Source organism: Ixodes scapularis, unplaced genomic scaffold (assembly GCF_016920785.2).
Source record: "Ixodes scapularis isolate PalLabHiFi unplaced genomic scaffold, ASM1692078v2 PGA_scaffold7__128_contigs__length_106722199, whole genome shotgun sequence".
NCBI lineage: Eukaryota > Metazoa > Arthropoda > Arachnida > Ixodida > Ixodidae > Ixodes > Ixodes scapularis.
This window is the reverse complement of record NW_024609882.1, coordinates 80,353,426-80,375,289: the sequence shown is the minus strand read 5'-3', so window position 1 is coordinate 80,375,289 and position 21,864 is coordinate 80,353,426. Positions and strand designations below refer to the sequence as shown.

General features: G+C 45.2%; 2 protein-coding genes across 2 annotated transcripts in view; one reads left to right on the top strand and one right to left on the bottom strand.

The window, feature by feature from the left end:
• The window catches only part of LOC121833174, a 139,040-nt gene extending 121,044 nt beyond the window's left edge, over positions 1–17,996 (top strand). The window contains exons 3-4 of the mRNA XM_042286289.1: positions 17,381–17,590; positions 17,837–17,996. Of these exons, the coding sequence (XP_042142223.1) occupies positions 17,381–17,590; positions 17,837–17,996 (370 nt within the window). The remainder of the gene's footprint in view (positions 1–17,380; positions 17,591–17,836) is intronic.
• Positions 17,997–18,003: 7 nt separating this feature from the next.
• LOC121833233 lies at positions 18,004–20,414 on the bottom strand. The gene is made up of 6 exons (XM_042286370.1): positions 20,251–20,414; positions 19,448–19,690; positions 19,183–19,354; positions 18,815–18,963; positions 18,409–18,576; positions 18,004–18,307 (listed from the first exon to the last, which is right to left on the bottom strand). The coding sequence occupies exons 1-5, from the start codon at positions 20,408–20,410 to the stop codon at positions 18,410–18,412; spliced, it is 891 nt and encodes a 296-aa protein (XP_042142304.1). The 5' UTR covers positions 20,411–20,414; the 3' UTR covers positions 18,004–18,307; position 18,409.
• Positions 20,415–21,864: the final 1,450 nt, after the last annotated feature.

Here is a 21,864-nt window from a genome sequence, read left to right as displayed (position 1 = left end):
AGCATGACACTTGCTAGGCTGCTCTGCCTGTACCAAGTGACACGCGCCCGCATGTTCCCTCTCATAATTCTTCTGACTGTACGTGCCCCGTATTGTACACGGCCATACTGTGCACATGGCGAAAGTTCCCTTTTGAAAGTGCTCCACGGTCGGCTTACAATGCTGCGAACACATAGCACATGACCACTATAGGTGACGACACTTGGGACACTTGCCATCCGTCGTTGTGGCGCAAAGTCGCTTTCTCAGTCGTCCTCACAAGGGGCAAGGAAAGGCAGGCACTGCATAAAAAATCAATACATATTATAACACTGGCTGTGGCAAACTAGTTTCAAAGATGATACAGTCATGTCATCTTAATATGGACACCTCCGTACTATAAAAAGATTTTTTTTTCTATAATGTAAGGTGTTTATATGAGAAAACTAAATTTAAAACAAAAATTGGATAACAAGCATAACCAAACAAACAGTTTATTCAGCTAAAAGATAATGAGATGTGAGTTTGCTCTATCGCTTTAGAGCCGTTTAACATGTAGCACTACTGTCGTTTACAAGAACAGATACCCAGGCTGTAAAGTGATGATCGGCTGAATAGCAAAAGATGTTGCACTGTGTGCACAAGCCGGATGTAATCGACACTTAGCTGCCGGCAGTTAGGATCCTATAATCTTATGATCGCAGACGGGAATTACATCTGGTGCCTACGGCTGGAATAATGTCTCGCTTCGTAATAAAAAAAGCACAAAAAAAACACAGGATGGAGAAACCGGGTGTCACAAATTCAGGCTTCTCTTCATTTTTTTAAATACTTTTATGATCTTTTTTTTGGACCACTTTAAGTGTTGGTACGGTCAAAAAGGGGGAGTGTGGTGCCACTTTTAATCTCAGTTCGTCCCGTCGTAGTTCCTTTCTAAGTCCCCAACGAATTTGCTCGTTTGCTGAATGGGTTTTTGTTAACAAGCGACGTAGATCATCCCAGGTCACAGTTCGTGGCTTTGACCTCGCGGACGGAGGGGTGCGTATGCTGGCTCGCGTATGGTGCCGATTTGACATGCAGGGGCGCTTTTACGCTGGCTAGCGCGCTTTCTGAAGGCGGCGGCTTTGCTCAGTCTGCCGCCTGTCGTGTTCTATGTATCGGCGATAATTGATGTTTTTGGACTCGTACGGGGGAATGGATGGGCACATATGTTTGGTTGTCTGAAAAATGTAATAGGTTTTGCCATTTGGGTCGTTGCTGTGTAGCTTTGTTTTTCTTGAAAGTTGACTGACCCGAAAGGCGGGGAAACGGGAGGTTGGTCGGTAGAAGAGCCTATAAAAGAGGGTTCGGGAACAAAGAAGGTAGTCCAACCCCAGAGCTGGCCGGGTCGCTACTCAACGCGGTTACTCCCTGCAGATGAGTCTTGGAACGTGCAATTTTTGGCTTCTGCCCTGCCTGTCGGACAAGTGTTTGAGTTTGTTGTGCTGAAGCGTGTGTGGCTGTGTGGTGCGCGGTGTCGACCTCATCAAGCCTCTAATTGGATCGCTGGACTTCGAGACGCCGTTCTTCGGCCGACAACTCCAGACTACGGACTGCTCTGGACTCGGCACCTACCGGAAAGCTAAGCCTGGTTTTCTAGGACTTGTCTACTGCATTCTCTGGCTCTGAAGTACGAATTGTTGAATGTTGGGAAGATTTTTACACAGTGCTACTTTCTGTCGCGACTGTTTTGGGGGATTATCCCATGTGTGTAGCGGTAACGTTCGAGCTCCATCTCGGTTTGCTCTCGTTGTTAGTGTCGGGTTTTCGTCACTGTTTTGTTGGCTTATTCCGGTTTTATGAGCGTCGAGTCTTTTTAGTATTAGTTTCTGGCTCGCAGGGCTCCATAGCTTTGAGCTGGAGTGTGGTTTGTGTTGAGTGCTCTATTGCCGTGTACAGCTTAGTTTTTCACTTTATTAAATCTAATCTTTTGTTTGCTTATCCTCCCTGTGTCATCGTCTTTCTCTACTGATTATACACCAGGCGTGGACCTAGCGCTAGTCAATGGTCGAACTTAGCTCTCTTGTTCTTTTCCCGTAATTTCTCGTTTATTCTCAGAGTGGATCATTGAATTATTTTTATTAATTTGAACCCCACTCCGTGACACCGAAACAGATGGGAAAGCACCACAACGTATTAAACTCGTCGAACATTAAATGTTCTTGAATTATACCTCACCCATGCTTGCTACGTGATGAAGCCCAAAGGTTAGTTCAATGCCAATCAATATTAAATGTCTTTAGATGGGCACCTGCTGCCCGATCATGGCCTTTATTGCAAACCACTGTTCACACATTTGCGAGTCCTGCAGTGCCTTGTGGAATGGTGGGCGATACTTGCCGTTCCGCAAGGCACTGCAAGACAGATCAGGCTCCACTTTTGAATGTCGACGTGCTTACGGAATGCTGCAGCAAACCAATCATTCGCCGAGGGAAAAAGAAAGGAAGCTGCATGCCTCCGTGTGCTCATTGCCAGTGTTTTCTGCTCTGCTATGTACCGTGCTTGTGTGCTGTGATTTGCAAGCCAGCGCGGGATATATTTTCTTGATTTGTTTGTCTGTTCAGCTGTGCGAGGTTGTGATTGAAACAACCAAGAAGTATAGACCGCCATTCTTTTCATCAAGCTAAGGCTTCGCTCATCCGAGCCGGGGGCGATGACTGCTCTTGTTTACTCGATTTTCAACAGCTATGTGGAGTGGCTTTATGTTTAAAATTGCAATCCTAAGTGCAAAAAGAAGTTACCGCAGACTATATTTTTAAAGGTTGATTTCAACTGGCAGGCTCTGGCTACAACCACCTTAATATTCATTCAACATTGTTTGCATTTCTACTTACCCGTGATCGCTTCATTTGCCAAACACGTTAGTGGCCGGTCACCTTACCAATGAAACTAATGTGCTGGTGTCTCCGGCGAAGAATTCCCTCAGAGCTACATGCAATGCACAACCCAGTTTGTAACCCGTTGTGACTGAAAGCTTTCACACTGGGGAAATGTTGTTGTCACAAACGCAGTCAAAGAATGCGATAGGATTGAGGGAACAGGGGGATTGTCCAAGTTGACTGACTGCATGAGCATATGTTTCTATCGCCACCGTGTTTCCTCCATGCAGGCGACGGAGAAAACGATATAGAGACTCCTCGCGCTTGTCAATGCCAAGTTTCTCTAAAACGTCGAAATACGGGACACCCAGCAGCGAAGTGTCGATATTGCCGGAGAGAGCGGCGGGACAACGATCAGCGCAGGATCGCGGCTTCGCCACTCTTATGCGACGGTGTCTTCGGTTTCCGCTCTCTGCAGCTTCCACCGGGACGCTATCCGTGCCTAATTGTGCTAGCTTTGAGCACCACAGTTCATAGGGTTCACAGCGCCCGAGCGAAAGCTCGCGCAAAAGAACCGGCGAACAGTCGAGTCGTTTCCAATCGACGGGGTGGCTAAACGCCGGTTGTGTGAATCGGGCTTAACGCCTGAGCCGGCTTGCTCAAAGCAAATCTAACGTTCTTGAATGTCATGTAATAAAAATCTGAGACGTGCTACATTCTATACAAACTTGATAAAAAAAATCAAACACTCACCTTCGGCTGCTACGTCCGCCGTACCGCTTCAAGGCAGAAGCAACAGGGCGCTCGACGTTTTGGGGTGTTGGGCTGGGGTGTTTTCAGTGTTGCTTACACGCCTAGTCGTGTAAACCGAAACCGAAACACCAATTTTTACTACCCCAAGTAATTTTTTGACGATTTATCCCTAGCAGAGCGTGTAAAAATGTGCTAACGAGTGAAAATGGGGTGTAAACAGGCGAAATATTACATTTTCGCTAACAGTGTAGAAGTCTTTTGAGGTCTGCACTTGCTTCTTATATCATTTAACGGGTCCGCGTTTCATCTACGAACCGCTGTCGTTTCAGCGAGCAGACGACAGTACGAACGATCAGGCGGCCGTTTAAGCTTGAAGACGCACTAAACAGAGTGTGCTGGTGGTCAGTATAACTTGATGGTTTCTTTGCGTTCATTTCGGAAGGAAACAAATAATGCTGACAACCAGAAACATCCCTACATTCAACCCGCAGTGCTTCCCGCACAAGCAATCTTGTTCACAAGGCGTCTGGTTTTCCTTTTTGCGGTCACTGTCCACGTCCTACGACAAACCGAACAGGTGGAAAACGCATTAAAACTAACCTACAAACCTTTCCCGACACTTTTAATGTAGCCCTAGCAAAGTCGTTTTGACGAGAAGGCAGGTTTTTGTCTGGTTTCTTCTAAAACAACACACGAAAATACCTGCCGCTTGGTGACTTCAGGCCACAAGCGAAGACCGCAAGTGCGCCCGACGCGCCACCACCGCGCCGTGACGTAACATAGTTGATTTAATATATATATCGTTTTTTCTGGGAAGTCTTCCAAAAATCCTTAAATATACAAGGCTATTCTAGATATAAATAAACTCTTTCCGGTAACAGACTTTCAGCCGCGATGAACGTAAAGGATTGTAAGAACACACCAAACAAGAATATATCTGAATTACAAAAATTAAATTTTCAAGCTCTGAAAATAAACATATGGTTCCTACTAGGACCTCGCTGAGCATAATCGGAAGCTGTTAAATAAGTGAAATTTAAGACGACTTGAAGCACGTGGTAAGCCTGAGGGTGCGCTAAATTTATTACTCGTGCCTCAAGCGTCAGACCGGTGATGCATAAATACGACTTTATAGCGCATCCCCGCGCGTCCCAAGTGATTACAGTCGTCCTACACTCAACTGTTACAGTGGCTTTCAATGACGCTCAGCAAGTTAGTATTTAAAACTGTTTGCCTATTTTCACCAATTAAAAAGCTAATGAGCTAATCTTACTTTTCATTGTGGTAATTACTGTTTTTTTGTTTTTTTTGCAATTTCTGCCGTCTGCAGTTGCCGGAAGTACGTTACCAAGCAGAGATTATTGTTGTATAAAACGTTCTACATTTAGGAATGCTTGTAAATCTTCGCAGAAGCACCCAGTATGGCCAACGCAATCGGCATAGATTATTTTCAAAATGTACGCTCCTTCCAGTGTCAGCTGCACCAATTATATCACTCTGCCATTGTTTGGGCACGCAGTCTGAACAGGTATTAGACAATTTTTGTTTAGCGTTGCTGGCTCTTACGTACGCAATACGCAATGGTATAGCGCATTCTAAAAATGACCTGCTCGGACCGGTTTTACTTGTGCGTTACGTTGCCGAGTGAACATCTCGCATCATCTTCTTGAATAAATTTGCCAGAACCATAAAATTCCCCATGCTCCTCAAAAGAAATATTGAAAATGAAAATGTTTCCACACTTTTTACTTAAACTTTAACCAAGCCACAGCTACCTGGTCAAGCGCGCTTTTCTGCGGTGTGCGGAGGCTACGAGCACGAGTGCGCATCCAAATTCGATCACGGAGCTTCTGTCTATCGTCCCGTGAAGACGGCACCATTTATCAGTTCTATCGCGTGAAGAAAAATTGACCTACTGTTCGTTCGTTCGTCGGCGATGAACTGCACAAAGAGCCTTAGCGTTGAACTGATAGAAGAGTTCACACATTTTGCGAGTGGCGAATAATTTCAAGAGGCACTCTTTCAGCGGCACGACGATCTGATTCGACCACAGCAGGTCTCGGGAAGAATTTCGGAGCCGAACATCACGCAATTACGCGTAACACTGAATTTGGCGAATACCACGTCGCCATTGCTGCACCAGTCGAGCTAACCGCCATCTTGAAATTGGTGTGTAGCTGAGCCCGATATCTCTCAAAAACTTTCATCAAAGCCCGCTAGCCTGCAGCGCAAAATCTCCAGCGTTGCGTGCGTACGCAATATGTTAGCCCTTCTATTGCGCTCTGCGCGTGCACACTATCGACCCGCAATTTCTTCGCGTACGGTTTACTAAAACTGGCTTTTGGTGAACTTGCACGATTTGGAGCACGCTAGAGCTAAATTTAGCGCCTTTGTTAGCACACAATACGCAAGGAAGTTTTAGAATGTCGTTTCTTCTCTGCGACTCATAAGCCCAAGCATAAGCCCAGGAGGCACGTCTTGCGCCGCCTAGTTCAGCGTTCGAGCAAAGGTTAACCAAGTTTTCTGAGCAACCGTGAACTACTAACTTCGACGAAACGGTCCTGCGTTCCTTCACTCATCATATCGTGACCGAACGACTAGTCCCCCGTTCGCTGAGCCTCACCGTCACAACAACGAACGAGTCGCCGTCGCCCTCCATAAATTCGATCACATTTTGGAACTGAAAATCATTATTGCGTCTGGGAGCAAATGGCGTCACCCCTCGACCTCTTCCGTCGCTGGTGAATGGCGGTCATATGGGTATTAACGCGCACTTAACGTCCAAATCGTTCCCGACCTGTATCCCCTCCCGCACATTCAGAAATTCACCGGAAACCTGCCAGACACGACCATCTTCAGCAGGATCTATGTGCTTAACGGTAGCATCAGACACCAGTAGAGTCCTTCGGGTATCCCAGGCCGTCAATTATAATGTTATTCAGTCTCTATGAGTACGTGCACATGCCATTTGAGTTAAGAAAGACAGTCCAAACTTTACGGTGTTGCATCAACAAAGTGACCCGAGATCTGGACTTCGTGTTCGCCTACCTCGACCTTATGCTCATCGCGAGCTAACCCGCCAAGAAAAACATACAGCACATCCAGCTCCTCTTCGAGCACCTCGTCTCCTTCGGCTTTGCTGTGAATTGAGGCAAGTGCTTATTGCGCGTTGAGGCTATCGAAATTTCGGCAATCGTGTTATATCAGACGGCATCACCCTACACTCTAAGAAATGAGGGGAGTTCGAGGGAGTTAGACGGCGTGACAACACCCACAGCGTGCGCTAGGACCCCTTCGGAAGGAATATCCTCTCTCAAATAGAAGGAGCGAGCAAGGGGAAAGAGAATGGGGTGCTACAAGAGTCCCCTGGGGATTCGAGAGGAGTATGGGAAGGGAAGCCTGCCCTCGGGCCAGGCTTCCTTTGCGAAGGGGGAACGTGGATGACTATACTCCGTTTCACCTTCAGTCCGAGCGCAGTGGACGCTAGGAATAATTCCAGCCAACCCAGCGTGGAGAGAGTGTCACGTGACCTTGAGCTCCCTGTGTCTCTCTGCCCAACCGGCAGGTCACGCGATTTTCTACCAGCGCTGGATCGGCTGGGATGGCCTGTGGCGTCCACTGCGCTCAGACTGAAGGTGGAACGGAGTATACACGTTTGCAAGTCCGGTCTCAGGGCGCCGCCATCTTCCTCAGTGGGGTGCGCTCTCGGGAGCGGCCATAATCCGATTACGACGCCTTAGCAAGGCTTCGTAATCGGATTATGACTGGTCCAAGCGCACCCCAGACAGGCAAGATGGCAGCGCCCTGAAGCCGGACTTGCAAACGTGTATAGCCTTGTGAAAGTTAAATCCGACCCTGGAGTTTATGCTTTTACTTTACTTCTTTTTTTCTATTTTGCTTCATAGATTCTTTGAAATTGTTGACGTCCCCTTTTTCTTCGTTTTGTTTTTTTACGTCTTAATATTTACTTCCAAGTTCGAGAAGTTACCTGACTGTTTCATGGAGGGCGCTGGCGGGCAGGTCGACATAGAGTTCCTGTATACACGTTTGCAAGTCCGGTCTCAGGGCGCCGCCATCTTCCTCAGTGGGGTGCGCTCTTGGGAGCGGCCATAATCCGATTACCGCGCCTTAGCAAGGCTTCGTAATCGGATTATGACTGGTCCAAGCGCACCCCAGGCAGGCAAGATGGCAGCGCCCTGAAGCCGGACTTGCAAACGTGTATAGGCTCCCTAAGGGAGCCAGAGTTGCGCTTTTGTTTTCCCCGCGCCGCCAGGCCGCTATTCGCCGAGATCCATCACGTGAGGAGCAAAGCATCCGTTGGCGTGCAAGAAAGCCACCTTTACGGTCGCTCCGCCGACGTTTCTCTTGCAACGGCGTATGTTTCCCTGCTTTCCGCCTCCTTTTCCTCCTCTCCTGTTTTCCATGCGCGGCGGCGCGCGCGGCGGCGCCGCTATTCGCCAAATTTAGTCACGTGAGGAGCAAAGCATCCAGCTCGTGCGGGAAAGCCGGCGCTACGGCCACGCGCCGAGGCTGAATGCGCAACTCTGCTACCGTAGGTAGCTATAAAGGAACTCTAGGTCGACAAAAAGTCCCTCGATGTTTTTTCACTGCGTTTAATATCCAGGGACGTTAGGTCGACAGACCGACACACCATGCCGTGGCTTACATTTTTCGAGTTCGAGTTTTTACAAGCTTACGATTAACCATGTAACCCTCAAAGGAGGATTAGATTGGTTTTGTTTACGCTTCTGATACAAATGTTTTTGTCGCAGGTCTGATCCGATAAGATAGAGGACACAAACCAATGTGAGACAAACTGGGTAGCTAAAACGAAAACAAAAATATCTCGCCATTAATTTGTTTAGCGGTGGGAGACACTGAAAGGTGCAGCCCGGTGACAACCAATTTAGTCAGCTCCACGCGCTGGCGACCGAAAAGCTTTTAACTTAGGAAATATATAGCACAAAAATAAAATCGCGGAGAAAGCGTGCAGACAATATTTATTCTAGATTTGAAGTTCCGCCGGCACAACGTCTTTGAGAACTCTCAAAGGTCAGCCAATATTAAATTTATGCCGCGTTTTATATATCGTACAAATAAATTGCGAAATAGAAAGCCCGCGAACATACTCATTCGAGGCACAACTTTCCACAAAGTTTTTGTTACACAGCGCCCTAACTCGCTCAACCGAAGTTACTAGTGCTGGGGAGTCAGGACATCGTCGGAATTTTTCACTTGGTATGATGACCCTTCTGTTCGCGTTAGGATAATTTAGAGTAAAAATTTCTGGGAGCCATCTTTTTTTTTCATTTTGTCAGTTTGAGAAGTTTCTTGACTGCTTCATGCACGGCTCTGGCGCACTGCCTGATGGGCCGAGACGCCATTCCGTAAGTTACATTTTGTGTGTTCCAGTTTCGACAAGCTTACAGCCCTGCTGTAAACTGAGAGCGGAGTTTAGGTCGTTTTCGTTTATTATGTCCCTGTTGTACGAGAGATCCGACCGAATAGAGGTAACAATACAACGTGAGACGGGTTGGGTGGTGGATCGAAAACAAGAATATTTGAAGGGGCGATGCAATGATTTTAATACTGAAGGAATTTGTTGCTCGTAATTTTCGGATCGTTTATCTTTAAAAAAGGGATAAAAATCACGTCAATTTTTTTTTATAAATATCTCAATTTCGTTTTGTAAAACGCAAAGCAAAAAACGGTAATATCTCGGGTCTTTAAACCACGCGCGGCGGCCGGTGTGACGGATATCTGGGTACATCTGGGTGAGTTTTCGTGACGCCATCTGCATGAGGCGCACAAAACCATTCCCTATGATGCTGTGGTGAAAGAATGCGAACACACACACACGTTCAGACACAAAAGGTAAGATGAAAGGGGCTCGACCTTAAAAATACTATTTACAGAACCCAGACAAACAGGTTAAACCTGTGCGCCTGTTTTTATGCGAATGACTTTGGTGTAGATACCTGTGCCTATTTCGGTTTTCAAGTAGAACAGGATGACGCCATTCCACGCGGGTACGAATTAGTGCAAAAGGCTAATCTTGAAAAATCAGTTTGCTGCAGGAACAGTGTCGTGTATGAAATATCTCTAGCTTGAGGGTCTACGTATGTAGGTCAAACACAAAGACGCATTAACGACAGATTAAATGAGCATAAAAGGAATGTCAAGACCAATACAACGACCTCTGAAATAGCTAAACGTGTTCACAAGCAACTCTAAAGTTGTGGTTGGGGCCATTTTTAGGGAATAAAGTGTCCAAAATGCAAAACATTACTTTTTTTTTTTCTGCATGGTTCTGTTTTTTATTTTTTGTTTCACGATTCCGGGGTCTGTTAGGGCTTGTCTCTTTAAGTTTTTGATGAGTCACGGCTAGGAAAAAGGCTTACAACGTGGGGGCGCGGCATGCAGCACAGAGAAGGCGCTCCTCGACGATAGAAGGTGGCCTGCAGGCGAGCATTCCTTAAGAGAAACAAAAGGCCCGAGCCCCGCAAGTTCAGTTTTCCCAGCTTCTCTGGCGTTCATGTCCGCCCAGCGTCTTTTCTGCGTCCCGTTCAATATTATAACGTTAACAGAACGCCCTTCCTCGTCGAGTCGGGGAGCAGGCTGCTTATGAATAATCTCTGTCACATTAACTAGGAACCCATCACTAAGTTTGGCTTCGACAACGGGCAACCTCTTTGCTGTGGTGTTGCAACCAAGATAAAAAATATGATTATTTTTAATTATTAAAAATTGCAATGGTTTCAACAGTTGTGGGTGTATTCCACAGTGGACCATTTTATAAAATCGCCGGTGCAAGAGATAAATATATAAGTACGTGTTCAAGCGAGCGCGGGCACTCCCTCGATTATGAAAGCTAGATTCCATTGACTCTATTGAGCTGCAGTGACCCCCAACATCCCTTTGTGCTTATTGTTGGCTATCTTTGGCCTCCGAGGTCGTTCTGGGACGCTTCTTTCTTCTCCTTTCTAATGAGAGTGTTGTTTCGTCCTGAAAGACCCCGAACCTCGCTTTCGGTCAGGTTGCAAAAGTTATTTCTAGAATGGTGGATTTGTGCACAGATAACATTTGCCTGAATCGCTAAAACTCTCAAGCGATGTTGCTTTTGCGCCATAAAACACCAATCTACTACAACTTCTCAAGCGATAGCATCTTCCTGAAGCAAAAAAAAAAAAAAGTTTTACATGTCATATTTACTGGGATTTGCTGTCTCGCGTAAAAAAAAATGTCGGCACAGAAAGACTTCAAGCTTCATGGGAGCGCATGCAAATGTGCTCCCTGGACGTCGTTCCGCTTTGCGTACGCACCAGCGGAGAGAAAAAAAAATCCTGACGGAAGTTGGAGACTGTCCTGTTTAGTGAGGACACCTCTTGACTCAGATAAGATATTTCGAGGTCATATGTGTTTACAACCACGACATAATGACCGTGTGGGTAAATAATGATGCGGGTATTTTCCCAAGTGGCTTACTTTAGAACTACACTGATGGGGACAACAAAACTGGCGCAGCGCTCGGCTGACATACCCGACCGCTGAGTAAGCGTTCGGCTCAAACTTGTATTCTCCCGTCGCCTGGGGGGAACGCGCGAGGGGCCCTCCAGCCTGTGTGAACAATGCAGCATGCACCGTGCATCTGTCCAGCACTTGCTCAGCATAAAGGCCGAAGTGCGCCAAGCTCACATTTTTTGACAACTGCTTTCGGGAGAGATGCAGCCTGTAGCGGCCGATCAACGTCACTCCGTCCATCGTGGGCACTGCTTGTGGGCAATATATTGATCGTTATTTCATTTGAGGTACTGGGCCGTCCCATACTTTCTTTTTGCTACTCAAAAGACCCCATAAACAACCATGTTGAAATACAAATGAAATCATCTAATTGTGTGCTACATGCGAGTTTTATACACTGTCTCTACTAGTTTAGCTTCGGCTATTATTTCTGGTGGTATAAGCTGTCATAAGAGATGGGAAATATCAGAATATTTACACGGCGTTCATGATACGAAACAAGGCTTCTTTTGTGTCCGCTGAAAGGGGACAATTTGGATGACGTAATATTTTCGGCGTGCTTTACACCATTATTTTTAGAAGACTTCGCTTCAGTGCGATGACCGGCTATTCAGATGCTTGTTTTACAACAATCTAGGAATCCCACGCATTCATTGAATGTTCGAAACACATGCTCCAAAAACAAAACAAAAACAACACCGCGATTAAGCTGAAAAATTCAGTTTATGTTTTCGGGTGTTTGCTGCAATGCACTCTATTTGACATGTCACAAGCTCAATAGGACATATTTTCTGTGAGGAGGTCTAGGAAGTGAAAAGTTGTTCTGGATTGAAACTGCCCCTACTGTAGACGGACAGTTTTGCCACCGCAGTACGGAAGCTAACGTGGGATCTTAACGTTCATCATGCAATAATAATAAATTTTGCCATGAAACGATACTGAACTTAAAGATTAAGCACTTCAAAAAGAATGCTGACAGACGTATGTGAACTGTATTCTCACATACAGTGCCTCTGAACTGTGCGTTTTTTTTCTATAGTTTTAAAAGTACAAGCGAACTTTTCTTGCAGTCACTCTTACGCAAAGCTTGCTGACGCAGTTTCGGGAAACTACGATGTTGATATACCACGGGTATACCTTCTGAACTGTCGTGACTGATATTTGAATGGGGTTCATGTGTTGGATTTGAGCACTGCGTTGGCACTGCACTTAGGCTTAGCCACAGTCGATGCCTTCCGGGACATTCAAATATTGGCTCCAGCCCAATCACTGCAGTGACGGCAGGAACAGCCAAATGTACGGAGTGGGGAGTGCGTACGGAGTACGGAGTGCGGCGCGTCCACCGTTCATTGACAACCGCTGGGCATTGCTGTAATGATCATTCACGGCACATCATCTGCGAGAAATACATAAAGCAGGCGAGCTGGTTGGAAAAGAACATGCTGTATTTGTAAACCCTGGGACGGATAAGATGGAAAAAAACAGACAACAGAGCTCATAGTCTAAAACTCATGGCCGCTTTTTCTGTTCAAAGTGCAAGAGCAAGTTGTTTTTTTCAACATTTTTTAGCGACTACTCGTGCGTGGCCAGAAACGCTAATAAGTGTTTGATAGGTTATAAAGTGGAGGTATCCGACGATAGTAGGAAGCGGTTTTATGGTCCCTTTATCGTAATCCTGTACGATGATAATCCGAATCCAAACGGGCAGTGGCCGGGATGTAACTCAGTAATTCTACAAAAATATTTTTTGTAATAAATAATTAAAGCTAAAAATAATTTTAAAAACTTTCATAAATATTCGATTCTCAAGACAAAAGCTTTTTTGTCTATATTTCTTTTTACACAAGGCGTGGTTTAATATACATAACGTCGGAACAAATCTGGTCAATGTTTTATTAATTGTTCTGCTCTCCCATAGAATCACGATGGAGGATACAGAGCGCGGCCTAAAGAAGACTAAGTAATTATGAAAACTAACGTCAAAATGATTTCTCTCGAGGCTCTAAAATGTTTTCGCTGAAGCTTTCCCAGCGTACGCTCACAATAGAGGCAGGTGCGCCAGCACCGGCAGCTCCTTTATAATCCCTTACGTCCTCCAACCCGATTTCGCTAAGCTAGGGGAAGGACGGACTCGAGAGGTTTGTTGTTCCCTTCTGCCCTTGGATGAGCATCGACTTTCCTCTAAAGTCCGGTTCACAGCCGTATCATCCCGTACCCGGCCGTATGGCGTTACCGGCGACGTGGAAGTGGAGTGTTGTAAAAACAAAACAAAACAAAAAAAAATATGTTATAAGAAATAAAAAAAAGCAACAACTAGAGGTTAAGAGTTTAGGGCGAGGGAAAAGTACGCTGGGGAAGGCGCAGCAGGCGGAATGGTAAAGGGAGGGGATGTTCCCTCCTCTCCTCTCCAGCAATCCGACTGCTTCCTCCTCCCGTCCTGCCTTCAACGGCGTGCGCCAGTGTCACTTGTTCGTGATTTACAAGACATCTACAAAAAATATCGTTGTTGGTGACAGTCGAACAGAGAAAGGAGCACGCCAAGCGTTTTTAGAATCGGCCCTCAAGGAGCTTGTCAACGAGACTGATGATTCAGGTAAGATGTGGCTCTTTATATTTCTTTTAGTGAAAATTGCTTAAAGCGTACTGATTCCGTAAAATTATATTTAAGGCCATCGGAATAGTCTGCAGTCGACTGGTGTTATAGTCAAATAACTCGTGTTCGAAAACAAAAATTGCATAATAAACGGCTTGCCAAAATTGGCGAGCTCATGTTGCAAGCAGGAATATTCCCGGAATATTTATTTAAGTTGACAAATGTTAAATACCGTAATATTAACATAGATATTGGCTTGTCGAGAAAATTCTTACTTAAATAAAAAGACTACAAAATGAAAGACCTCTCAGGGGAAGTTCAGTAAACCATTCATGTATTAGTCTTTCAAAGCATCTCAATCGCTTGGCTACTAGTAGGGCTAAACGTCGGTAAAAAAAAATGTTAGCACGATTAAATATTTTTTTCTTATTCGATTAATTAATTTATTAATCGGTTTCGTTTATTACCATGAATTATATATTAAAAAAATCAAAATGGCATATTTTGCTTTCGCTGAATATTGTTATAAACGGCGCAATATAAAATTCAGGATTTTAAATCAAACTTGATGTGTAGTTGAGATCAGCTAAAAGGCATTCACACTCCCAATTTATTACTCGAGCCGCGAGGGCAAAGAGCTTCCTTCATATTTTCCGGCAATAGCGAACTGCTTTGATTATGCGCTAAACGGGCCCTCGCCAGGCGCTGAACGTTACTGGGACACGTATAACTTCCACTTGCATTACGGCAAAGAAGTGGCTGTCATTGTTGATCTCTTCAAAACTTTGAGGGTATGCGAAGAGGTTGCTGTTTTATTCACTAGGGTACTAGTGTTTTCTATGCTTAACATCTGCTATATTCAACGTTTCACGCTTCTTCAAATCTATACTAATTATTTCTAAGAGCAATATTAATTTTAGACAATAGTCTTTGTTTTCACAGATTCTCAACGAATTTCAGTAGCGCAGTGATGCGATGCCCTATGAGAGCCTCACTGTATTTTTCGAGCCAAAGTCCTAGCAGATCCTCGAACTGCACATGGAGAAGGTGGGCTCACGGAGGACGCCTCGCTATTCCTCAAACATCCGCAGACTAGCTAAAGCAACCGATCAAGAAAACCTACCCATCACAAAGATACAGCGAAACCCGTGTCGACGTCCTCACAGAATGCGCGGTGGGTTAATCACTTTGATCCACTGAACGCTCCAAGCGAATGACGCAGCTCATAACACTGTTTAAATCGAAAACGCGATCTGCGCAGGACAATATTTCCTTTTCCTGCGCGTGCCCAGCAGGGTTCCTTATGATCCCTGACAAATTACCAAGTTAAACTGGCCCAGTTTTTTTTTTAGTTTAGTACATGACCACATCTTGTGCGGCGTTTCGAGAATTGGCGTTGCACTAATTGGGTCAAATTGAGCCAAATTCATATTCGAATTATATGCATCACCTAACCATTTGCCCGCTGCGTACTGGGGACATGATGGTCAAATTTATGTTAAAATAATTTAAACACTACCAGTTTACTTCATCTTGTGATACGTAACCATTTCGTGAAAAGCCTCAAGAGTCTATGCAAAGTTAATGGCAGCGAACATCGAAATCATTACGTGACATTAAAAGAACAATTATGCACTTACACAGCATAGGGAAGCAGGCAATCTCTGACCATTATATCTAAAAATGAAAAATAATACATCGTATAATCATGACCCATGTTTGCATGCTTTTTTTTAAATTGTGGTACTTTATTATATTGCAGGTTCCAGGAGAAAGATAAACTCATCCGACGGTCCTATTCTCACCAGAGGACGTCTTCTATTCTGCAGCTGTCCAAGTCCAGGTGGAGGACCTGTCGGTGGATGTTGGCGACGTCATCCATGGCTTCAGCCTCATGATCTATTGGACTTTTGATATTCAATATGCAACAGGGATCTAGTCCACCTTGGCTCTCCTTGAGCGCACGATCGGGCTGAAAGAAACACCACTGGAAAGGATTACCCTGAAGCTCCTTGGCGGGCCACAGGCTTTTACTAATTACTATTTTTTTAAGGTTTTGACCTTTCTGAAGTTTTTGGATTTTACAATAAAAATGTTGTTGACAATATTGTTGGCTGACATGACTGGCTGGACTTTTTTTTTGATATCTGGATTATGTGTTTCTAAAAGTTTTAGTTAAATTTCGATATCGGCACATTGCCCGTGAGTATTATTCTCTTATCCCTAAAACCTCCTCGAAGTGCCTCTTTAAAGGGAAGATGGGGAGGTTCTTGAGAAATATGAGTTAGAGGCGACTTCCAACGTGGTTTTGCCTAGTGAACTCGAAAAAAACATCTATTTGGCCCGAAAATATTCACAGAGGCAAGAAAAATCCGAAAAACAAGCGCCGGACGCCCCGCGCCCTGCCATTGGCTGAAACTGCCGTGACGTCACGGACGGACCTCTTCTGCTCAGCCGGCCAGCCAGCGAGTGTGAAAATGTCGGGTCTTGGTGCTCATACGATGGCAAGAAATATCGAGGTCGTCCCTTATGCCTTTGAACCGATAGCAAAGAGTTCTAGGAACCATAGAGACGCTGGCGAACAAGGGGAGCCGAAAGATTCTCAGTCCCAGCTCAGCGACATCGCGTCCTCTGCCCGTATCGGCAACACAGACTGGTACGTACTCTCCTGTTTCCACGCTTTCTGCGTTTCTTTACCTAGAATCCCCACGGACGAAAATGGAGATTGCGAGTTTTCGCTGAACACTCCTCTAGTACGCTCATCCGAAGTTTTCTAGATGCGTTGTTAATAAACAATATGTTGGCGGGTCAATTTTCCGATTGCTGGTAAATTGGGCTATGGCCGCTTCACGACTTACTGATTATCGTCGGCCACAATATTCCATAAGCATTACGCTAATCTAAGCGTTCGTGACGAATGAACCATATGCAAAGAAACCAGCCTCAATTCACGACCGATGCTTTCACAGCGTCAATACGGCGTGCAAGTACCTTCGTGCAGCTCGCGAGTTTGTTTATTCCTTGAATGCGCTGGTGTACTGTACACTTCGTCTCAAACAATAACGGCACGCGCTTTCGTGCTCATCGCCCGTTCCTTTTTTATTTACTTACCTTTCCCGTACACGACACACATTTTGGTGCGCTTGCACGATGTTGCTACTCTTCGTGCAGCTCGCGAGTTTATTCCTCGAATGCGCTGGTGTACTGTACACTTCGTCTCAATCAATAACGGCACGCGCTTTCGTGCTCATCGCCAGTTCCTTTTTTTTTTTTATCTATTTACCATTCCCGTACACGACACATTTTGGTGCGCTTGCACGTCGTTATCGTGACAGATTTATTGATATGAACAAATGTTTCCGAATCGTCTATTCGTGTCGAGCGTATTAAAATCCCTGTGTTCTTCCAGAGCTGTGCTGTTTGACGTTCGCTCGCTTCGTTAGACCACACATCCGATGGTATCCTCTCAAAACGTGCACTTTTTCTTTTTTCACTCATTGCACGCTATAAAATTTCATTCAGGTTTCTAGCAAGTCATACAAGTTCCTACCTCTTTTGAATGCACGTACATTTCGTTTGCAAAGGGTTAGTTGATATGAAAACAAATAAAAAGAACAATTCGCAAATAGTTCCATATCGCTTATTCTCAACAGGCTTAATCTCTCATTTTCAATAGGTGTTCCTGTGAAGAGTGCAAAACCATGACCACAGAAGAGGAGAGCATGTGCTGCCAGGAGGTGGTAGAAATCGTAAAAAAATTGAAAAATAACAAATGTGTGACGAAGAAGGCAATATTTAAACAAGCCTGCCTCAACAAGACTCTGCTCGACATCGCCTTGGCAAGCAGGAGGCACGACGGGTACAGACCCTGTTATCCGAAAGACAGGCCAGTATACCAATGTGCAGAGCATGACATATTTATTTCAAAGAAGCAATCACTGTTTCGTTTTTTTTTTTCAACAAAAAGCAATTATTTAGAACAATTTGTACAGTGAATGGTGCTCTCTGCATCAACTTAGGGAGTTGGTGCAGGGTACAGACCCTGTCAGATCACAATGCAAAAGAAAGAAATTATGCCACAGTGTATAACAACAAAAAGAATCCACTCAATATCTCACTTTTGTCTTTGTAGGCAGATGCGAAACATTGCATACAGGCAGTTTGCACTCCTAACATGGAAGCGCCTCGGCAAGGGGAATAGACGGATCCTTCCAAGCTGTGTCGTCAACAAGATCCGAACGAAGTTCCCATCAAAGGACCAAGCTTACACCGGGTTTCGGCATGTGTACTAAACCCCCCCCCAATCCAAGGCAGGAACACGTTTTCAATTCATTAAGGTTTATAGAAAAAAATATTCCCAATTAGGAAAGGCAGAAGATGTGCATAATAAATGTGAACCTTTCCTAATTTACAAACAGGATTGAAGCAAAGTTACAAGAAAAAAAAGGCCACACTGGTCCCAATCAGAAAGAAAAGCTGGTGTACCATAAATAAATACATCACTCGTGCAACAACTGGGCGAGATGATGCGACGTTGCAGGGCTTGCAGGTTGAGAATCCTAGAGTCGGGTGCCCAGTGAACTGAGGGTACTCCAGAATACATCTGCATTGGGAACAGGAAAAGTGGGAATACCAACAGTAAGCTTACTGGGACAAAGCAATAAAAGCTCCCAAATGTGATATGTAGCCTCATATAAAACAAACCTTATTTGTTGAACCTTGTTTTATGCCTTTCTATCAGCACCGCCTTCGGAACTTTCCTCGCAGAGCTGCAGAGTGGTGGTGGATCCTCGGAAGGCGTGATCAGAACGACGCCTCGAGTTTTCATCTGGGCCCCATCCCTGACCACATCAAGGAGCCTCCTGACGTAGTCTGTAACAAAATAGTTCAACATAATAAAATTTAGTTCATGTGCAAAGTGTCAAAACGTCTGCACGTAACTTTTCAGATTTACATAATCACCTTGACTTCAATGAATGGTATAACTATTTTAAATGTTGCTGTACCACCAGACTTCAGTACCAGTAGCCCCTTTTGCTTTCAGTTTGTAATCTTGAATTAAAACTGTGCAATCAAGCTAAATAAACAAAAAAAGCTGTTTGATGCATACCATATGTTCGTCCCTCTTTTCTTTTGACTGCCACTGGTTCCCCTCCATTAGCCTTGGGGTGCTTCACGTCATAGCACTTGTCACCCTCCTCTGTCAACGCTTGAGGTCGGTTGCCATTTTCGTTAAAATGGAGGACTGCCAGCTGGGTTCTGAAGAGAAACAATGATTTTCCAGAGATAAGTGTCAAGATGATCTCGCACCAACATCGTGCTAGGATGACCACGACATGTACAGAAATAGCAGTGTATAAATGTTTTTATTTGTATTCCTCACAACTGCCTTATTAAAAAATATGAAACAATTATTAGATGAAAATGACACCCATTTGAGGCTGCCACATGAAAAGATCTTGCCGTGTTACAACTCACCTTGCCGTCATCCCCTTGTACGAGTATTGGCATAACTTGGGACAGAAGTGGTTCAAGAGCCCATGAAACGCCTCCACGGTATATGTCTGGTAGTGCGTGGAGAGTTTCGGCAAGTCAGCCAGCAGGTATCGCTTGGTTACGATGGCTTGAAGCTTTTCGAAGGCCACAGAGTCTGGAATGAGCGCAATTGTGAGAGAAAAGACGGCTAGGGAGGGATGGTAAAGCGACCGGAAAGGATGAGTAGTAGTCAAGATTTGATACATACCATCAAACAGCCAATCTCTGGGCTCAAGCTCGCCGTGGGCACAGGAGGAAAATCGGGCGTCCGTGTGGTTGTGGATGTCCCGAACGTGGTTTAGGACGGACAGCCACTTAGGGACAATCAGGTCCGGATTTCCCTGGCTGGAAGCAGCCGCCCAGCATAGGTGGTTCTGCACTGGTCTGCTCCAGAGCGCAAGCTCGGCACAGGTGGGGCTCCTCATGGCCGCAACAAGCTCTTTCTTGATGCCTGAGAATAAAAATATGCATTTCTGAGAACAGCAGCACTTTATTCAGCTAAATGAGGAATTACAGAAGTTGTAATTCTTGTTTAACAACAAGAATAACTATTTGTACAGCCCGTTAATCTTTGGACGCTTCATCACGATTCATTTTCGAATAACTTTGTAGGCAAGCACACCAGACTGCAGCATGATGAGACTTTAAAGAGGAAGTGGGCCACAGTGGATAGACTTCAGAGTATGGAATAAATATCGACCTACGATAATGAGATAAATATAACAAATCTGCTTTTTTGACACTATCTTGTGACTTTTGTTCAAGCTTTATATTTGGGCTTAGCGAACTCGGGCATGCTGGCTGCACATAGTTCCAGAGGTTTTTTCTACAGCTTGCTACTTGTTGTATGTTTCAGCCATCTGTGGTTCGAAACTTTCAGCCAGCACACGCACTGTATTAAAGAGTTGTTTTAATTGCAATATTTTGTGTCCCATTAGCTACTAATTTCTTTTACAAAAGGAAGGCAGCTCTGGAGATTAAGAAACAGATTCCAAAACAGGCAAACGGTACCTTTCGAAACGTGCCACACGTCGAACTCGTGGCGAATCTCGGGCTTTTCCTTCTTCATGAAGGCTTTGCCTTGTACATGACGGTCGGTGATGAGGAGCTCCACGGTCAAGCCTTTCGCCTCCAAAAAGCTGAGGCTTCTCTTTAGCCCCTCCAGCTCCATGCGACCACTGCCGCCCACCTCATTAGACTGTCAAGTGAAAACACATTACATTAGGCACTACAGAGATAAAGTAGCCTATCAATATTTGAAATGAAAGGTTCAGACTTTCAAATTCGCTAGTACAGTCAACAGTAGACACTCTTCCTAAAGGTTTTTCTAAATGCATGTAAAAAACTAAACTGGTGCTCAGAGTGCTACATTCATAGCTGCACAAGTTCGAAATGAACAATCTTTGTGGTCTCGAGATCCAGCACAGAGTATGTGCCGAACTTGGCGCTGAACCCTGGCGAGTCGGCCCGACCATCCCCGGCCAGCCTTAGGGGATTGGCCCTCGCCTCTTCCAGCAGAGAAGTCTGTTCTTGGTTCCACACCTGCAAATAAGATAGTATGTCTACTTCGTAACTTTCGGCTTATATTGATATTTCAAGCATTAGACAAGCAGTGAGTGAGTAGGGTGTAAGTATCATTGGCTATGTGATTGAGCAGAAGCATGTCAACACTCACTCTACCAATAGCCGGCCAGAGGTGAGTCCGCTGTAGGGTGAAAAATGTAGAGCAGCTGACGACTTGCACACCAATGCTCGACAACATCCTCAAGGATGGAGTGGGGTTCTGCCCTGCGAACAGGATACCCGCGCAGAGCAGCAAGTTGAGAAGTGGTTGCTGATTCACGATCTCTTGGTTGACCCAGTAGGAGTGGTGGCCTGCAGGGCACTCAGAAAAGACCTCCACGACTGTGCCCACAGGTTCGATCGTCACATTGCAGCTGGCATAACACTCCGGACAGATCTTGAATAGTTGCCGAAATTTGGCCTCCGCCACCAAGAATACACGGTTGCCATGCCATGTTGTGTCTGTATCACTGGAGCTGTAAAAAGAAGAAAATTTTAGATTATTTAACCCTTTATTATGAGTTTGCAGGTGGGGTGGCAGTGTGATCTATTGGTACTTGATAAGGTTCATTCACTAATGTTATGCACAGGGGTGGATCCAGAACTCCGTTTTGGGGTGGGTTGGAAAATATGTAAGGATACTGTCCTCCCATTCATTAATATCACCAAGGGGATCCAGTTATGGCAAATTTCCCCCTTACAAGGGGGGAGGGGTGGGGGGGGTCGACTTTGTTTGAGGGAGGCGCCCGCCCCCCCCCCCCCCCTCGGATCTGGCTCTGGTTATGCCTCGCTGTAAAGTGATGTGTACAGTCAGAAAAAAAAAACTGCAGAGAACCCGGTGGGTGGTCTAATTCCTCGCTGGAGAACCATGGCCAAAGTCATGTTCCACAATCCTTATTCATTGAAAATAATGATTATGTAGAGGTCAGAGTTGCGTGTGTGAGCTGCACAGAACTGCCATGCTCATATTTTAGTCAACACGTCTCACCATATTACATCAGGCCATTTCTATGTCACTGATGTTCGCACAAGCTGAGCGTACCTTTCCTCATGGTCTTCCGA